Below are 13,207 nucleotides of genomic sequence, written 5' to 3' on the forward strand. Positions count from 1 at the left end.
ATTTTGAAACGGTGCAAGTATCCAAGTACAGGTAATGGCTCAGAAACACTAAAAGAATAAAACCGTGGATTCCTAACGATAAATCTTCTCTACGACATTGAATATTACAGAGAATAAAAAGAACCTCAGTAAACTTCTATAAAGCATAATCTGCGATTGTGAAGATCGGAAACTTGAATGCCTTTTCAAGTTAAGAGTCTTATTCTACTTCACACACCCATTGCACAATGTACATTTGGCATATACAATCGAAATGAACATTAAAAACAGGGTAACAGTAGTTAACATGAACTTATGAATGAATGGACAACATCTGCACTAACAACTAGAACACTCACATCATCAAACTTAAGTGTAAACGCATAGCGAAGTTCATGCAACCAAGTGACCAACATCGAAAATTTACCCATAACAATAGTATTACTTGTTAGTGAATGTACATTTATAATGTAACCAGTATAAAAACTTTAAAAACTGCATAATTGTTCCATAGATAAGCAGACAACATATTAAATTGTCCTCTGTACAAAGGCTTTCGATACATCTTACCTGCAATAATCATTGCATGCTATTTGTGTTTGGGAGCTCGTCGAATGATCTTAGCTTCTCAAGGATCAGCCTTTCTTGCTTGGCGTCTATTTGACGTGTCAAGAGATGAACATTATCTTTGGGTAAATGCATAATAGAACTCTTAAATGTGCAAATAACTAATAGAGAATTTGATTTTTCATTCTTCTGAATGCACTTATAGAGCACATAAATCCAACAATATGATGACCTTAGGAAAAATTTACTGTATAATGCATACATAAGAATCTTAGGAAAAAATTAGTCGCACAAACTCTAATCACGTCCATGTTGACTGCCAACTTTCCAGCTATTTTTAATTACTCTATACACCAAACCAGTAACAAATTCTATAATACAGCTTTCATACATTTGACTTTCATTGTACAGTTCAAAACCATTAAGAATCTATAAAATTGACTTCAAATGTTACTTTTACGAAATAGATCTCTGTTCAGATGAATCACCTGGAGGAAACGAACACTGACTAATGCCCAAACACACTAGTAGACAGATAATTAATGGTGAAGATAGTGAAAGTGATCTCCACAAAAAACAGAACTACATATATAATTTTTTGAGTCATACGCACCAGTCTACTCAGTTCGCTTTTTCAGGGCATACCAAGTAGACGTATTCATCAATTTACCCCCTGAACTTGTGACCATTGGCCAATTTCCCCCCTCAACTTTAATTTTGGCCAATTCCTCGCCCACACCCCCCCCCCCCCCGGGCCAAAAAACTCTCATAATTAGTCAATTTGCACCCTACTGTTAATTTGTTTAATTTTTCATCTATTCTTCCATTAAGTAGGAATCTGCATGACTGCCTTTGAAGGGCAAAAAAAGTCAATTTGCACCCTATTGTCATTTTTTCAATTTGCACCCTATTGTCATTTTCTGTTAAGTAGGTTTCCCTACACCTTACTAGAGGTAGACAAGGCCAATGGAGGAGGCGACGGGGTGTGGGCAACTGCAAACTGCAAAAGCAGCATATCAAATGGACTGGGCTGCAAACAGCGGAGGAGGGAGGCGTTGGCGGCAGTCACGGGCTCGTCTTGAAAAAAAGGAAGAAGAAGAGAAAGTTCGAAGAAAAGGAAGAAGAAAGAAGGTGTAGGGAAAATGACTTTTTTTCCCTTTGAAGGCAGTCATGCGGATACCTTAAGAATAGATGGAAAATTAAAAAAATTAACAGTAGGGTGCAAATTGACTAATTATGAGAGTTAAGGGGGGAAATTGGCCAAAATTCAAGTTGAGGGGGGAAATTGGCCAATCCTTACAAGTTCAGGGGGTAAATTGATGAATTATCTGCTTCACAACAGTTTAGCATGCATGTATAAGTAAATATGCAAGGGCATAACTTAAGAAAAGATAAATACATGCAGAAATGACTGGCAAGGATACATTCTAGATCGGGGTTTTCAGCGAAATTTGAATGCAGAGCATTTCCAACACTGTCTACTATGGCCGAGGTAGTCATGGATGATTCAATGCATAAAATGGCTGTTATGGCATCTAACCGTGTAACCTCATTTCTGAACATCAGTCTTGCGTGTGCTGCAATATAGGCCAAGTCAATATCTTGGGGAATGAAGCAGGAGATTCACTTAAGAGAATAGTTCCATAAAGAAAACAATGTACCTTGAGCTAGGCGTATCAAACTTTCAAGCATGCGCACAGTTGTCCTAGCTGAATCACAAAAGACAGTGCAATTAATTAGATAGAAGTATAGAACAACAAAAGACAGATTTAATAAAGGAAATTTACTTCAGGTGGAACCTGCATTGCCGGTTGCAGACCTTCTTTGCAGTTGATAATAGTTTGAGATGACCATCTCAGCCTCTTTTGTGAGGACTGGTCTGAAGTACCCTTTTACAAAGTGAATATACCTGCAAGATTTCCACCAAAACTTGAAACTCTCTCTCAAAAAAAATATGTATATAAAATTTGATCCAAGGATTGCACAAAAATTTACTTCAAACGAAAGCGTAACACAAGAGATTACATTTTCAGTTACTGTACAAAATAAGGTCAATTTCGTCTAGCAAGTTGTAACCCACTTGTTTTCAAATTTCAACCCAGCCTGTTGTGCATGATGTCGTGATTACTTATTTAGAATGCATACTTGAAATTAGTATTTTAAAGAGTGGTAGCCAACTGAGCGTAAGTAGTTGAATTGGTCACACTTCCGATTCTTCTTCAAGCTATTGCCATTCTTTTCCCTTTAATTAATTCTCATGAAAGTGTGGACTCCTTACAGCTCACCACTACGAGAAGTTTCTACATTTTTTTTCGTTGGTTTTTTTATACTAACTAGTAAAATCCCAAATCTGCTTTGCAGACTCAGATTTGAAACTTGTCCCCCCACCAAACCCAATAATCTTTGGAAGGTAGGTAGGGTACCTTGACGAATTGAGCCCCAGATGACATGGGAGTAAACTACAGGCCTGACAACTCAACTAACCCCTCAATGGTAGTTTCTACTAGTTACTTGTACAAATAACAACCATACTAAACCAGAAAAATGATTTTCTGAAACATTGGCCAAGCCTAATCCAACCTCATTCCCCACCCTTGGGCACCACTTGGGCTTACCCAGAAAAACGAATTTATACATAGACAACTATTTGGGTACAAGAAAAATCAGGATTTTAGGTGACTTTTCTTCAACTAAAGAAAACATTTTACCTACGCAGCATCGAAAATGGCCAGATGTTTGCTAAATCTTCCTCATGGTTTCCTTTGTCTGGTTCTCCCTACAGTTGGTAAATCAAGAAAGAGGGACAAGGTCATCATTAGATTCATCCAATTATCCACATGACAACAGGTGCAACTTACATGAGTTTACGAGCTGATTACCTCAGAAAGAATGTGAGATGACACAACCCCATCCCATTCAGGATTCTTTGTATCCAAGAGTACAAGGACTATATCAAATCTGCTCAATAAGGGACCAGACAGTGCCGTATTGATTGACAGCGCTGACAAACGAAAAATAAAATTAAGGATCAGCTAAGTGACTAGTATTTTCAACCAAAAAACGTTACAGGCTAAAATTTAAGAATATCGATAATGATTACTAGTCAAATATTCCCTAAGTGATTCAAAAAATAAAATGTTTCTAGCCTCCCCCCCCCCCCCCCCCAAAAAAAACTTGGGCAATCAAGAAATAGAATCTCGAAAAATATATCTCTAACTAACAATATTGCTTGCACCTGATGTCTCGAGATCAATTTCCCTCACCCACAATATTGATTGTATAAAAAAATAAAAATAAATAAAGTGAAAAAAAAACAATATCTTCTGAATGTAAGCAATACATTGATCAGGATCATACTGTCCCTTGGGATTTGTTGCACCAAAAACGATTGTTTTAGTACTGAGAGTTGTCACAAGACCAGCCTAGAGAGAGGTACATCAATAGTCAGTTTTGAGAGGACACACAATAAAAAGTTATATAAAATACAAATTATAAAAAAAATCAATAATAGTAAAGGGAATTTTGTAAAGGATTTGGAACATGTACTTTACAGGGAAGAGGGGTAAGAATATAGAAATAGAACACATGAAAACAGCTAAGGCAATCCAATAACTGAGATCATAATAGCATCTATACTAAAGGGCGACCCCAAAACGGGAGCGGGGGTGGATGTCTATTGTACGCAGCCTTACCCTTGCTTTGCAAAGAGGTTGTTTCCACGAAGGAACAACCTTTCCATTGCACCAAGGCTGGCCCTCAATAGCATCTTTACTAGCAAATTTAAATAAATTTTACCCTAACTGCTTATCCTCTTTTACCATGATATTTCTCAGAAATGCATTACACGCAGATAATTCATCAGACAAACAGATTTCCTCTTTTGAATTTTTGAAAAAAAACACAGAAGATTCAAGAGCAACAGTGAAAAGGACCAGGATAATGACAGAGAGGAACAGGCTCAGTGATGTCCTAAGAGTAAATGAAATTTGTACTTCATTGCCCTAGGTGGGAGCCAAATGTACAAGGCCAACCTCATGCTTAATCAAGTCTGCACCGAGAGTGGGACCATCAGAAGCTCTAGGTCTACTGAGGCCTCACCTATATAAGTTAAAGTGACCTTAAAGATGGCTTGAAAGTAAACTTATGCGTAACCCAAGTGTGTATGTCCATGTTGCTAATCTTAACAAAAAGTATGTTGAGAACACTCTTAAATCTTGCCTAATTTTGACTTAATTACAAACTAAATGCGTCTTACACAGTTTCGAATTCCCCATAAGGACGACATACATTCCAACTATTTATAGAACATAATCTAGGATGTTTACCTTTGCAACACTTATAGTCTGCTGCTCCATTGCTTCATGTATGGTTGCCCTATCATGTTCTCTCATGCTGCCAAAGCAGAATTAACTTGATATCATATGCCAAGAAGCAAGGAAATAACATCTTCAAGATCAACCATTAAAGTTAAAGTTTGTATTAAGCAAATGTCTAGACTTTGTCAGAAAAAAAAACTAAAAATACTTGAAAAGAGAGATCATAATCCCCATTCCTATTAATTTTTTTTTTTTTTTTTAAACCTGCATCCCGAGTACATAAAGAGTGTAGTACAAATGCATATGTCAATTCGCACTGAATTATCATTGAAGGGAATACAGGAGAAGGAACTAGGACATCTAAGATTAGAAATTTTCTATTTATCCATTGTGAAGTGACAGAGTTGCTTCCCTAACTAGGTTTTGTATTTAAATTAAAATATAAAAGAGAACTTCTCAGCAAAAGCATTATAAATATTTTTTATTTATAAGAAATGAAATTTTAATGCAAACGACAATAGAATTTCAAAAAGTGGACAAGATGTCCACTAGTAAAACAGAAAGCACAAGCCAAGTTCCATACCCAGGATTTAAATTATGACAATATGCATCTTGGTTTGAAGAAAACCAAATACCCTCACCTTGAATTAGCATTAATTTCAACTGTTTCGCTCAATGAATCCTTATCAGTTCTACACCTTCCATTATTGGCCTAGCCAGAATTTTTCTCCTTTTTTTTTACAAGATATTGACACCGCTTCCTCAACAACACCCAAGTGTATGATAATAAATCCAACAAAATGAATGGCTCAAATAGATAGAATTAACCTCTATCTAAGAATAAGTACATTTGAATATTGAAGTGAAGACACCTTATTCTATATGAATCATCATACATATTTGTCTGTCAAGCACACATAGCAATTATGATGGCCGGCGACTCAACATAGTGATATTATTATCAGCAATGAATTATTAATGACAAACAATCATGGCATGGTAACTTCATAACTGATAAGTTCATAATATATGAATCATGTATGCCAATTTGAATGCATGATCAAAACAACTAGAAAGAAATGTTCCACAAAGCCATGAAAGAACATGCCTGTCAAATTCATCTATACAACAAAGCCCTCCATCTGCCAAAACAAGGGCTCCAGCTTCCAGCATCCATTCCCCTAGATATTCCATAAACATTGTTAATCCTTTTACTCTAATCTTGGACCAAACAAAGAAAGCAAAGCAAAATAGTGCTTCTCAACATAATGATGTAAGTTAGAATATTCTTGTTTCTTCTCAAAAATAAAAGTAAAAGTAAATTCATGCTTAGAAGAGATCTAGAGGAGTCCAAAACAAATCTTTCTATTTTTATTTTATAAGAAAGATACTTTATCAAAAAAGAACTAAACAGTATAGGGGAAAAGTTGTCCAGTAGTATACCTAGTCATTTCAAATGAGGCAGCAAAACTAAGCAACAACGGAGATGGACAAACAAAAACTAGCCCCGAAATGACCTGACCCATTTAGAGGCACTTAGTAATTTTTTTTTCTTGTTCACTATACCTTTAACCTATGTGAGCCACATGAACTTTTCTCTTTAGAATAAACAGTTGTACGATTCAACTAGAGATATGCATACCTCCATCCTTGACTGCAGTGACCGTTAATCCAGCACTAGTGCTTCCTAATCCGGTTGTTATAACAGATCGGTTGCTCAACTTTGCAGCAAACTTCAAGAACTGAGATTTTCCTGTACCTGAGAGTTTTAACTACTAATGGTTACATATAGTCCATGATCTAATTCAAAGTCTAAAGGTTGGTCATGATCCAAAGGATTCTGTAAATAGAACAGGACTTCGGTAGGAAGTGTCTGCATGTTCAACATGCTTGCATGTGCTCTTGTGTGTGTATTATAGTCTATGTTGGCTAAGATTTTCTGAATTTTGGGATAGTATCATAACTATTTTCAAAAGTCTACTTAAAAACATCAATCAACTAAAAGTTTGCAACAGAGAGTCCCGTTCTCTTGGTCACCTGCCTTTGGATTTGATATCAGCCAGGAGAATAAATGGATGGGCTTTTATGTTTTAATCTTGATATCAAATCCTAAGGTAAGTGACAAGGCATTTTGTGGTCATCTAGGTACCAAGAGAACGTTTCTGTTGCAATACATAGCTCGACTTTAGAATACACTAATTGAAAAAGTACATGCTTGATATGTGTTGAACCAAAAATGTATTAAAAAAATGGCTAGATGTAGGTGACAGTGTAATATTCAGGTCTGAAACCCGCTAAAATAATAAAGAAATATTAGAAAAATAACCTGGATCACCAACCAAAAGCAAATGAGACTCTCCTCGAACCTCGTCCCAGAAACATCCACATGTTGCACACCTCCAATAAGTGTTAATGCCACTAGTTTGAACAAAGAAAATGTGAATAAAATTAGAAAACTAGAAAGAAATGGATCATAAACTTAAAGGTAGAATAAAGGAAAAGGACAACCAGCCAGATCAGTTTACTTTCTTTGACACACCTAAACCTCCAAATCAGTACTTCTGAATGCTATTAGTAATAGATTGAACAAGATGTGGATGTCCACATACCTGCAAGCTTTACAGTAAAGAGTCCAAATACTTGTGGGCAAATGCCTCGTAGAATGGCATTCCTCCCTGTTTAATTCTCAAAAAATAAAAAAATGAAAAGTTATACTGGAAAACTCACGTTCACATCATAATATTATATACAAAGAGAAGTTCATAAAATACACCCTCTCGTAAAATAGATATTTGTGAATCAATGACTTTTTACCTTTCAAAGGGGTATCCTTGAAGTCTGACCAGAACTGCTTAAATTTCACTATAGCATCATCAGGTATATCAATTTCCGACTTTAGCGCATTAGTTCTCCTAAATAAGTAACAAACAGATATAAGGAAGAAAAACCAATACTAAGTGTTTCTGTATCCACCAGATTATACTTTTAAACAGTGAAGCTGCCAAGGCAGTTAATTATCCGTAAATTTGAAAATCCACAATGTGAGCCATATGACTGTGTCATCTCTCTTTTGGAAGGGTAGGACTGTAATCGATAGAAGCAGTAGTGAGCATTTTTCAGTAACTGATATCCATTTCAATTACACAAACACACAATGGTTTCCAAATATTACATATAGTACTATCAGATCAATTGATGATATAAATTCAACAAATTATCAAATTTACCTAATATAATTAGCAATTAATATAGGATCAAGGTCACAGCGCACATCTTTTAAGTCTGGAGACCACTTTGCAGTTAATATCCCAGTAACAATAACACCATCTGTGTCAACAATTAATTAGTCATTTTCACCGCTGCACAAAATAATTAGGTAAAACAGACGTGTATTACACATATTCTACAGCAAGAAAAGAAAAATATGCATTTATGCATCGAAAGCAGGAGAACTAAGAATGATAATTGAGAAATAGGTGCTATATAACAATGCACAAAAGAAAATTATGCAGGCACAATTTAACATACAAACCACCATATATTCCAAGAGGTGGTCCAAATCGCCATAAAAGCAACTTTACTAATAGAAATGGTTATTAAGGTCAAGAATGAAGTTTGTGCCATCTTTGGTGAAGTTGACACAAAAACATACTGCTGCCCCAATTTTTATCTTCGAAGAAAAGGACTATAAATTATACAAAGTTTTGTTTGGTCTGACTGAATCAGTTTGGTAGGACTCAAGTGACAAGCAACCTAATGCAGAAATATTTTTGTTAATCGGTATTTAAGAAGTTCAAGGACCTCAGTCCAACCAGAGTCCAAAAGTCATACTGAAATAATCATAGTATTTTATAAAGTTCAATTTACCTTAACAGTCTGAAGATTCATAGGTTTTTTCTCATGGAGTTAGCAAAATAGGTTATTTATAAGCCATCTTTCAGTCCAAGATTTTTTTTCTTCACAAACAAATAAAACTAACATTTATGTGAGAAGAAATAACAGAGTAAGGAGAAATACGCATAAGAAGCGTGAAAATTATTCCATAGGAAATATGTAAAGGTTTCATGTTCTAGATACCAAACTTATTTTCTTCTGGTTTTTCGAGTACAAAGTTAAGAATCCCCTTCACCCAACACACATATTTGAACTTTGTTTCATTACTCTAAAGGCAGAGCAATAGCTTAAATGGATTACCCCGGAATTATTCAAACAGGCCAAGTGAAATGGTCCCACTCATTCCTTTATGAAAGCCTTGGTGCTTTTGGTAGAGATAAGGAGGCAAGAGTGTTGCAGGGTTGCTGCAGGATGGCTGCTTTTGGGGCATTATAGATAAGTGGGTGCGGGTAGAAGATCTTTGGAGAGGGTGATATTTTCGTCCTTCTATGGGCTTCAGTTCATCTGAGCCCAGAGATTTAATATTCTCTTCTATTTTTCAATACTGGAATGCTGGTTAACTTGGTCGTTGTAGTTTTTGGTTGTAACTCTTGTAGTTGTAATCAGTTTTCAGTTGTTCTTTGTATACGGATGGACTTCTTGTTCACTCTCTTAAATGTAATTTTGGTTACCTTATGAAATTTGCTATGTCAAAACAAAATGTCAGCCAAAAGATACATTAATCCTTGTAGTTTGCATTTAGGATGTAATGAAGCACTAAAAATGATCATTTTTTCATGTTTTTTTCTAAGGGATCACTGGAAGAATTTGACACTGTTGTACATTAAGGTGGTCACTGTTGCATTAAAAACAGAAAATCAAACAGTGAAAAGGTGAATATAGCTTTGGATTTGAATTGCCCTAAATGCAAAATACAAGGGTATAATAGAATATTTTTAAACTAGAGGTCAAAATAAAAAATCCTAGCAAACACAAAGACAAAAGTGATACTTCTTTTCAATAATAAAACAGGAACAATTTTTAAGCTGAAATGAAGTTTCCAGTTCAAAATAAATTTGGAAACAGTGACATCAGAAGATAAATTATTAAAAAACAGAAATGGAAAAATGAAAAACAAAAAAACAGATCGCAGGATATGGTACCTCCAGCTTTAACGATATCAACAAGATCGTCCTTTAAAATGACAGGGATTGAACGAGGAATTGCCCCAACACCCAATACATGTGTACTCTCCTGGATTTTGATTTCCTGATAATCATGGCATGTAATAGAACCTTCCAAATGCGTGAACTTGTTGCCTTCACAGGGCTTAGACCTCTGTCATCAGAAAAACAGATCAGATGTCAAACTCTAAAAGCATACTTATATCAAAGAGACTGACTCTTAAAATATTTCCAATCAATTAAGTGAGATAAAATACAAAGTCTCCTCCTTCAACAAATGCTAATCCAAACAGTGTCAAAGCCCACACTATACCACTTGAGCTAAAGCACAAGAATAAATACAGTAAGCTACAAGAATTCTATATCACCAAAATCAATTATCTAGATGACTGTTAATCTATTAAAGTAAAATCTAATATCTTTCATATGTATTCAGCATGACCTCATTTGATAGTTTCTAGTGCTAACTACTTCTTCAAAGTAGTCTCTGGACTTTCATGATAATAAATATCAAATGACATTGTTAAACAATCTGAATTGGATTACCTGAGAAGGACAATATGATGGTAGTTTTATGGAGTTTCTCGATTCCAGTTCGGGATAAACCAGGAATCTGCAGACAAACATAGTAATTCAACATAAAAAGGATTTTATACCAACATAAATAGGCATAATATGAACAGGTGTATGTGTTCTCATATATTTTCCCAGTAAATCAGGTAATAAAGAATTTCATCTCGACATAAAAGAACCAATATACCACATGAATTCACAAAACAAGATTATAGTTATTACTCTATTTTATTCTGATATCATTTGGAAACAAAAAATGGTGAACAGATGCAAAATTTATATTTGACAATCCGTAGTGTATTTTTAAAAAGTTATAGTACAATAGCAATGCCTTATTAAGGCCCGAATTCTTTGTGCTAGTCAAGAATTCTTAAGCACAAAATCTCAAATATCATCCACAAGCACAGATGGCGAGTAAAAGTTTGGGTGAAATAAAAAAAACTCACTCGTGCTTGCATTTCTGACACATATACTTCCTCTCTCCTTCATACATCTTGATTGCTCCAGACCGAATCACCGTCCCTTTAAGGGTGAGCAGAATCCCTCTATGCTTAACTCTCACACGGCCAATGCTCGGAAAGGTCTCTACTTTTACACACCCAAATATAGACATCAACCAACTATTTATGACAAAACTACGATAATCAGTTGAAAGAAATGGCTACAAATAAATATAGTGATCTTAAATAGAAACAAACCAGGGCATTCGAGCGGCGAACCACTGATATCAATCCGGACATGAATGAATTCCTTCTTTATCCCTTTATCAAAACCATCCAAATCCCTCAGTGTGACTTTCTACACACAATGCCACATAAGCCACATCAAATTCCACCATCCCATCAAGTTTTGTTCAATAAATTAAGCTTTTAAACACAAAATTTACACACATACATGAGCCCAAAGAGCGGCCTCATCGAAAAAGCGCAAGTACTCAATGGGTTGAGAGAAAACGAGATGCGAAAGCGGAGGATCGGCATCCATAAGCTCTGCAAAACTAAGAAAGAAAGCACAGAGAATATAGAAGTTCAAAAATAATGGAAGTAAAATGGGTTTAATGGGGGAATGGGGTACCTGACGTAGAGAGGGTAATGAAGCTTGGGGTCTTGGGAAAGAGCGATGGCGCGAAGCTGGTCTGAGTGGTGGCGTATGAGAAAGGCCGCCAAGTCTTTGACGTGAGCGGGCTGTTCATCCGTTGCCGCCGAGTCCATGAGTAACACAGCAACTAGACTAGTGTTTAAACTATCGGCCACGAAATTGTACTGCGAACCAGAAAATTACACGGAAGATATGAAAGAAATTGCCGGATTTCAGACTCCCTCCAACTGCAAGCAACTAGCGAAGAAGACGAAGAATAAAAGGAGGAGCTGTGCCTATTTTTTGCTTTTGAATCTCTTGCCTGAAACGGTGCCCGCCAAACACTGTCCCACCCACCCGACAGAACCCAATAGCACCCAACCGAAATTGGTCGGGTCAAGTTTTTTTAAGAAACCGTAAAATCTCTATTAATTAATAAACACTCATTGTCAACCAAATTCTATGAAATTATCAGTTTAATCATCTAATTAAAACAGAACATGAATAAGAAATATGGGGCAGAAATATAATTTCACACAACGAAATTTTGCGGTTTTTTTTCAAAGACTCACCTACATGTAATCCTAACATATTTCTAATTAAAAAAATAAAAAAATTTCTCACTTCCACATTCTCTATCACTCTCTTCCTCTCTCCTTCTATTTCAAAAACAAAAATAAAAAATTTCTCACACACTTTATGTATGCCCATATGCTAGTATTCATTGAAATATTTAGATAGTTGAGGCCAAGGTGCATAGATGAGGCTCGATAAAAACTTTGCCAAGAATTTTGACCCGGTCGAATATATGGATTAAAATTTGACCACCCATTCAATTTGTGAGTTGAAATTCGACCACCTGTTCAATTTGTAGATTTGTTATTACTCAGATTGAAACACTCGACTTGAATATCAATAATTCTTAGACATTCATGTATGTAAAATCCAATTATTATTAAATCGTTGTAAGTATTGTTAATTATGTGTTGTTTACATATATGTATTTGGGTCAATATGTAATATCTTAATAATATGAATAAATATTGTGGTTTCTTCTCTTAATCTCTCTCTTTATTCCCTCTTTTTAATATTTTGTTTCGAACACATTCTCGGACTATCTCTATAGTTATTTTGTTCTATTTTAAGAGAGAATCATATACCACGATAATATTCCTAACTTGGATTGGGTAGTATTCTATTTGTAAATTACCAAGTGCATGGTGCGGATTTTTTGCTCATGCTATTATTCGTGCTCTTTTATGCACGAAAACCTACACATTTTTCTTTCTACACAATATTAGGCTGCAATATGATACATTTATACATGAATTTAAAACATACATTGATGAATCATGATATGATAATGATACGTACGATTCCTAGCAAAAAACATTAAAAAGATTTTTATTTTTCATATATACTTTGACTAGCATATGCCCCACACTTTGTGTGTGCAAATAATTTTTATTTTTATTTAAAATTAGAAGGAGAAAGAGAGAAAAAGGAATGTGGATTAGAGAGAGAACTTTTCTTTTGGCCTTTTTTTTATATTTTATTTTTCAAAATTAGAGGACGTTAGGATCATCATTGGATGAGGCTTTGAAAAAAAAAAAAACTGTAAAATTTAGTTTGTGTGAA

The 13,207-nt window shown here is 35.2% G+C and overlaps 1 protein-coding gene across 1 annotated transcript; it reads right to left on the reverse strand.

Moving 5' to 3' along the window:
- Positions 1–301: 301 nt before the first annotated feature.
- On the reverse strand, positions 302–11,899 carry LOC103956104 (probable DNA helicase MCM9). Its single transcript, XM_009368042.3, is given in 21 exon segments — positions 302–635; positions 1,971–2,123; positions 2,208–2,255; positions 2,346–2,455; positions 3,255–3,322; positions 3,426–3,547; positions 3,887–3,968; positions 4,872–4,938; positions 5,971–6,043; positions 6,505–6,621; positions 7,189–7,230; positions 7,233–7,280; positions 7,472–7,537; positions 7,677–7,774; positions 8,090–8,189; positions 9,899–10,073; positions 10,466–10,532; positions 10,939–11,077; positions 11,191–11,290; positions 11,387–11,489; positions 11,567–11,899. Coding segments are annotated over 21 exon segments (1,992 nt in total). The 5' UTR covers positions 11,704–11,899; the 3' UTR covers positions 302–558.
- Positions 11,900–13,207: the final 1,308 nt, after the last annotated feature.

The sequence above is a fragment of a genome, unplaced genomic scaffold, assembly GCF_019419815.1.
Source record: "Pyrus x bretschneideri cultivar Hongxiangsu unplaced genomic scaffold, Pyrus_bretschneideri_v1 Contig49, whole genome shotgun sequence".
NCBI classification, from domain to species: Eukaryota; Viridiplantae; Streptophyta; class Magnoliopsida; order Rosales; family Rosaceae; genus Pyrus; species Pyrus x bretschneideri.